Source organism: Sitophilus oryzae, unplaced genomic scaffold, assembly GCF_002938485.1.
Source record: "Sitophilus oryzae breed Bouriz unplaced genomic scaffold, Soryzae_2.0 scaffold_1576_pilon_pilon, whole genome shotgun sequence".
NCBI lineage: Eukaryota > Metazoa > Arthropoda > Insecta > Coleoptera > Curculionidae > Sitophilus > Sitophilus oryzae.
In genome coordinates, this window is record NW_022146254.1 from 10,949,691 (window position 1) to 10,956,960 (window position 7,270).

General features: G+C 39.2%; 1 protein-coding gene across 1 annotated transcript; it reads left to right on the forward strand.

The window, feature by feature from the left end:
• Positions 1–1,707: 1,707 nt before the first annotated feature.
• LOC115879247 (toll-like receptor Tollo) lies at positions 1,708–6,433 on the forward strand. Its single transcript, XM_030895955.1, has one exon. It carries the CDS (start codon positions 2,002–2,004, stop codon positions 5,956–5,958), a length of 3,957 nt encoding a protein of 1,318 aa, XP_030751815.1. The 5' UTR covers positions 1,708–2,001; the 3' UTR covers positions 5,959–6,433.
• Positions 6,434–7,270: the final 837 nt, after the last annotated feature.

The window sequence follows — 7,270 nt, forward strand, 5'->3', positions numbered from 1 at the left end:
GAGACAGGCGAAAGAGTTCATAATAGTAATAAACGAAGATATAGGCATTCCAGATTCTGTCAATCAAAAAAAGAAGACACAGTAGAACGCCTTTTGTGCCAGGAAAATAGTCTAAGAATAGTAAGTTTTTTATAATAGGCGAAGATAACTCATTGTCAAAAAGCTTACAAGGGAGAATCAGTCTCCATGTTATTTAACTTTCCGAAGAGTATATTATACTTTGGAGACTAGAGCTTGGGAATATGCATAAAATGTAATATCTTGTGTCATCTACTAATAGGGTAAATATAAAAAAACGTGTGTGATTGAAAAAATGGTTTACTTCATATATTGGGATTGATTTTTGTAACATGAAATTACTATGAAAAATCGTAAGACAAAAATCTCGAGACAGTAATGAAAATTTTCTTCGGATGTTTTGCCTAATATTTCATTTTCAACCACTCTTCTTCTTCTTAAGGTGCCTTGCAGATTCCTGCGTAGGCGTTCATCTTTTTCTTCCTCATCAGATGGTTCTGTTAACTGCCGCGACTTGGAGTGCTTGGAAGTCCTGTATGCCTGTCCAATGACGAATATTTCTCAGCCAGGATAGCTTCCTTCGTCCTATCCCCCTTTTGCCCTTCTATTTTACCCTGGAGAATCAGACGCTGAAAGTGATAGAGTTCTCCACGTAGTATGTGTCCCAAATAGGCTATTTTCCAACCACTCTATTAATATAAAAATAATAACATATTTTACATCTTAAGAGGAAACATATAGGAAAAAGCCAAAATTTGTCAATATTGCTTTGACTTCATTACTATTAAATAGCTATTGTAAATTTGAAATTTCTCGTTTGTTTCTTCGAATTTCTGCAAAAGTAAATCCAAAAGTTTGTAACAAATAGATAATAATAAAGACTATTTTATCATTAGAAGCCACCAGAACCAAAAGAATTAACAGAAAAATCAGGTGCAGGAAAAATGAATGAAAAAGACATCAGGGAAATGGGCAAAAGAATGTAAAAAGTACCTCTAAAATATCAGTAATATCAGCACGCTGCGCTGCTGAAAATTCAGGAAGTGGCTAAAATAAAATGACAATGGGCTGGACACATTGCTCGACTGGATAGAGACAAATGGGCGCATAGAATAACAGTGTGGAGGCCAAGACAAACTAAAAGAATTATGGGACGTCCACAGAAATGTTGGGTGGACGACATTAGGGAAGTGGCAGGTAAACGGTGGTTAAATACAGCACAAAACAGGAAGACATGGAAAAGGATAGGAGGGACCTATATCAAGGAGTGGATGAATCTGGGTTGAGGGAGAAGAAGAAGATATAAAGATCCTCCACATCCAGAGCTGCAGCAAGTCAGTTTTAAAAAGACTTAAGTCATTTCTAAAATCTAAATGATTTCAGTCTTATGTCAAATTCAACATAAAGTTCAAATGATTTTTAAAAAAATGCGACATGACACCTCTATCAACGACTCATGTCTTCAATTGCGATTAAAGAATCGCAGTTTTGCTCATCTCTAATAGGTGAATACATGAAATCCTATGAATACATGAAATGTCTTCAAAAAAACTCAACAAAGCTGCAAATATTAATTAGGTGATTTGAAGATCCTACACGGCACATCCGTCTCTTCGCCACCACCAAAGAACAAAGACGCATCACCATCCCGATCGCGAAACTTCACCGCGGGACGCGCGGGGGGCGACCCGCGGTGCGCTTCGCACTTTGCACGTTGTTAACATTTTCCGGACGCCACGTGACACCGTCCATTCACGTCGCCCGCCGCCGCGTTGGTGGGGCGCGGGAGGCGGAGCCTGCACCGTCCCGCCGGCAGGAGCAACAGTCCCGAACCGCGTCCATCCGTCAGTTTGCCGGCTGAGAGCGACCGATGAAGTCTTGTTGTGCGCTGCTCGCCTTCGTTCATCATTTCACGCGACCGCGAAGTCAACCTGTAATGTGCTCATCCGTTCGAAAATAAGACTAGGAAAAAAAACTCGAAACATGACTCGCTTTATTACCTTTCTCGGTGTGACGACAATAGTTCTTATTACAGTGTTTTGTGTTAGTTCCCGGAGTTTAACCAACTTCGATCAAGCTCCCAGAGGATGTGAGTGGCGGATGCGTCCGTCTGAAGAGTCCGAAAACACCGAGGAACCAGTCCTGTACTGCCAAATCCGAACAGTCAGCAATGCAGAACCCTTAATCGGAAACCTCACTCAAACCCAGAGCGACCGTGTCACTAGTTTACTACTCGAATGCAACGACGCTCTCTTTTTTGAAAGCTCCCTAGATCCAGCCCAGAGAGGTTCATTTTTGGTGCAACTAAAAAAACTACGCGACCTAAAAATCGAAAACTGCAAACTCCGAAATATTCCCCCAGCCTCACTCGCCGGTCTACGTCATCTTAAGAGATTATCTCTTCGCTCCCACAACTCAGAATGGTCCGCGATGACTTTAGACCTCAACGCGGAAAGTTTCCGAGGATTGGCCGAACTAAGAAGCCTGGACTTGGCCGATAACAACATCTGGAACGTGCCTCAAGAAATGTTCTGTCCTCTTTATAGTTTAACTCAACTAAACCTTACGAAAAACAAACTTCAAGATATCGGGAGTTTGGGATTTTCGGACTGGGGTAAAGGACCTCTAGCTCCGGGTAGGGCATGTGTTAACAGCTTGGAAATACTGGATTTAAGCGAGAATGAGGTCATTGCCTTGCCTGACAACGGATTTTCAGCGTTGAGAAGTTTGGAAGAATTACACTTGCAAGATAATGCAATTTCAACTTTAGGTGACCGAGCTTTTGTCGGATTGAACGCATTGAAGACTTTAAACATCTCCAGCAATTGTTTAGTTGCAATGCCACCAGAATTATTTCAATCTTCCAGAGAACTTACCCATCTTTACCTTCAAAACAACTCATTAAGTGTCTTAGCACCAGGTTTACTTGAAGGACTTGACCAACTACGAGTTCTAGACTTGTCGAAAAACGAACTAACCAGTCGCTGGGTAAACAGAGACACATTTGCCGGCTTAGTACGATTAGTCGTACTGAATTTAGGACACAACCAGCTGAGTAGAATAGATGTCAGTCTATTTCACGACCTTTACACCCTACAAATCTTGAATTTAGAACATAATCATATTGGTGCTATTGCTGAAGGTGCGTTTTCTGAACTCAAAAATCTTCACGCACTTACATTGACACACAATAAATTAGTACGAATAGAATCCTACCATTTTACCGGAATGTATGCCTTAAATCAGCTGCTTGTCGACCAAAACGAAATAGAGCATATTCATCCCAGAGCTTTTGAGAACGTGACCAATTTACAAGACCTGGGTCTCAATGGGAACATGTTAGGAGGTGTGCCTTCAGGTATAGGTCAATTAAGATTCCTAAAAACCTTAGATTTAGGCAAGAATCACATTGATGCTGTCGAAAACTCTTCTTTCGAAGGACTTGATTTACTTTACGGACTGAGATTAGTCGATAATCACATAGTGAACATCTCCAGAGACGCGTTTTCTACACTACCATCTCTCCAAGTGTTGAATTTGGCATCAAACAGAATACGGTATGTTGAACAAAGTGCGTTTTCTAGTAACCCAACTTTAAAAGCTATTCGTCTTGATGCCAATGAACTTACTGACATCAGTGGTGTTTTTACAAACCTCCAAAGTCTAGTCTGGCTGAATGTATCCTCAAATAAGCTGGTTTGGTTCGATTTCAGTCATCTTCCTGTCAGTTTGGAATGGCTGGACATGCACGGCAACGAAATACCGGAGCTAGGAAACTATTACGAGGTCAGAAATATGTTAAAAATCAAAATGCTCGATGTCAGTTTCAATTTGATCACACAAATCCAAGAGAACGCTATTCCAGACAGCGTGGAGACCTTGTATTTGCAGAATAATCGTATAACCTCCGTAGCCCCCAATACTTTTACGCACAAAAAACACTTAGAAAAAGTAGTGTTGTATGGAAATAAAATTCGATACTTAGACTTGGCTGCCTTAAACTTAAGTCCAGTCAGCGATGACAGAGATTTACCTCAGTTTTATATCGGAGGAAACCCATTTTATTGTGACTGCAAAATGGAATGGTTGCTGAGAATAAACCATCTGAGTAATTTAAGGCAATATCCGCAGGTCCTGGACTTAGATGACGTAACCTGTGAGCTTTCACATGCCCGAGGATCACCTCCACAACCTCTACTTAGATTGAAACCATCGAATTTCCTTTGTTCCTATCAAACTCACTGTTTTGCTCTTTGTCATTGCTGTGATTTTGATGCCTGCGACTGCGAGATGACTTGTCCTGACAGGTGTACTTGCTATCATGATCATACCTGGTCTTCGAACGTCGTGGACTGCAGTAATGCTGGCTACACAACTGTACCCGAGAAAATACCCATGGATGCCACAGAAATATATCTGGATGGAAATAACCTTGGTGAACTGGGAAGTCACGTGTTTATTGGCAAAAAGAAGCTAGAAGTTTTGTTTTTGAACAACAGTAATGTGAAGGCGTTGCATAACAGGACTTTCAATGGTGCAAAATCTTTGAGGGTGCTACACATGGAAGACAACAAGTTGGAGGAGTTGAGAGGTTTCGAGTTTGACCAACTAGAAAACATTAATGAACTTTATTTGGACCACAACAACATAGCTTATGTGGGCAACCAAACTTTCCGTAACATGCATCGCTTGGAGGTGCTCAAACTGGACGAGAACCATATAGTCAACTTTCCTCCGTGGCAACTAGAGTCTGCAGCTCCCAGAGTGTCAGTAGAAGGCAACAAGTGGTCGTGTGAATGTTCGGCTCTAGTCAAATTGAACAGCTGGATTCGGTCTTCGGGTGGTGATCCAGCGAAAATGCTTTGTACGGACGGTGATGAGACTGTTTCGGACGCTTTAAACAGATGTGGTGATTTGGACAATGCCGTGGCGACTTCGGTAGTGCAAAAAGAACTTGTAACTGACGGTCGTGTCCTTGGAGAAAGTTTTGTGCCGCTGTTAGCCGCTACCTTGGTTTCGGTGATCGTCGTGTGTCTTCTAGTGGCGATTGTGTTCGTTTTTCGACAAGAAGTGCGACTCTGGGCTCATTCGCGATACGGTGTGCGGATATTCCAAGACGTCCAGAACAGAAGTGATGACAGGGACCATTTGTATGACTGCTACGTAGTCTACAGCCACAAAGATGAAGACCTAGCCGCTAGAATCATCGCTCCAGAGCTAGAAGCTTTCGGTCACACCTTGTGTCTTCATTACCGAGACCTTCATCTACTGAACGGCGCTTCATACTTAACAGACGCAATGGTTGGAGCTGCAGATGCATCCAGAAGAATCCTCTTCGTAGTCTCCCCAGCACTCATCTGCGCAGAATGGTCCAAACCAGAGTTCCGCGCAGCTCTCCAAGCTGCGCTCAGAGCTACATACAGGCGCAAGTTAGTCTGCGTACTAAATGGTGATCCTCTGGAACCGATGGATCCAGAATTACGCGCCCTGTTACGTGCTGGTACTGTAACTAGATGGGGTGAGCGGAGGTTCTGGGAGAAACTACGGTACTCCATGCCTGACGTACCAGGTGATGGAAGAAGAAAAAAACCTCAACCCCATCTCCAAGAGATCCGGTGCAAGCAGAGCGCTAGGTACTCAAACGCGGATGCTTGGTACAAGTACCAGGCAGTAGCAGGGGTCCACCAGAGTACTGCTTTGACTCCTACCCCAACTCAAAGCACCTACGTGTCTGGCGGTGACTCCAACCGGAGTACTGAAGATGAAGGTGGTTCCAGTACTAGTTCCCAGCACTATGGCTCGGAGCAATTGAACCATAGTTACGTTTCTATCGATGGGAGGCCTCACCAGTACCACCCTAGCTGTAGAAACGAGGTTCCTCATCACGTGTATTCCACAATTCCAGACGCACCTCCCCAATCCAGGACTTACTTCGTTTAATGTGATGTAACGATCCCTGGTACTACTGCTTCTGCTTGATTTTTTTTTGTATCGTTGTTAGGAGCAGTGAATAGGTGAAATGTCAATGTGAGTTACTAATTTTTCAAAGGCTGTCTACTTATAACATACATATAAATATATTTATAAAAACGCTAAATTTTTTGTAAGTATTAAAAAAATCGATAAATATAATATAACCGTTTTTAAAATATTATTATTACTATGTAATGTCTCGTTATATTGTATATATTTTGTAAATATTCCTCAATGTATAAAATAAATAAAAAAATTATATATGAAACGGTACGAGTATTTGTACTAATTTTTCCAACGCTTATTAGTCAATAATTTTAAGTTAATCGAACAAAATAATATTGTAAATAAAATTCCGGATTTTATGACATTAAAGACTGTTAAATATTGTACATTTGAAACTCTTTTAATTTATGAATAAATAAAATCGACATTTTTTAAATTATTTTCGTCTTTTATTTACCTGCTTCTATGGTACAACCCAAGATACCTCTTTTTAAATCAATATTACTCATTCAATCAGAAAAGTAAACTTGTTTCATATCAAACGTTCAAGTTGAATTTAAAAATAAATAATAATTTATACAGAGTGAGTCTTAAATAAGTGCAAATATTTTTACGATTATGATTTTTTTCGCGAAAAAAGAAATTAAATATTTAATTTAAAAAAAATTTGGAATTTATTTTAATTTTTAATTAAAAATCATAATTTCTTGGTAATACCGCAACATAAATAGTAGATTAAATTTTCAAGAAAGAAAACCCAGAAAAAATTCAGTGGTTCTCAAAATTAAAAAAAAAACAATTTGTTTTAAATTTTCAAAGTAAAATAACTCGGATATTTTGGACTTATTTGAAAAACGGTAACGACAAAATTAGTTTCTTTTATCGAGATCTACCCCTGAAAATATTTGCATTTATTTAAAATTTACCTTGTATATCTGAGACCATTCTCCATTAAATGTTATTTAGTTTTTATTATTTTATTTGTGTATAGGTATTGTACTGAATTAAATTATGAAAAATATAATGAAAAAAAAAATCTAAATACTTTCTTGGAATATTTTTATTAATTCTTTGAACACTTCTAAAATCCAAGTAACTCTTCTAATTAATTTTAACTGAAAATTATATATCTGCATTATTTGACTTTTTAGTTAATACAATAATATAATAATTCTAGCATTTAAAAAAAATCAAGAAACGATCATTATTCTTTTTCATTTTTAATTATTTCTTATTTTTTGATTTGTACCTGTTTTTGAATTGCAGCTTTACA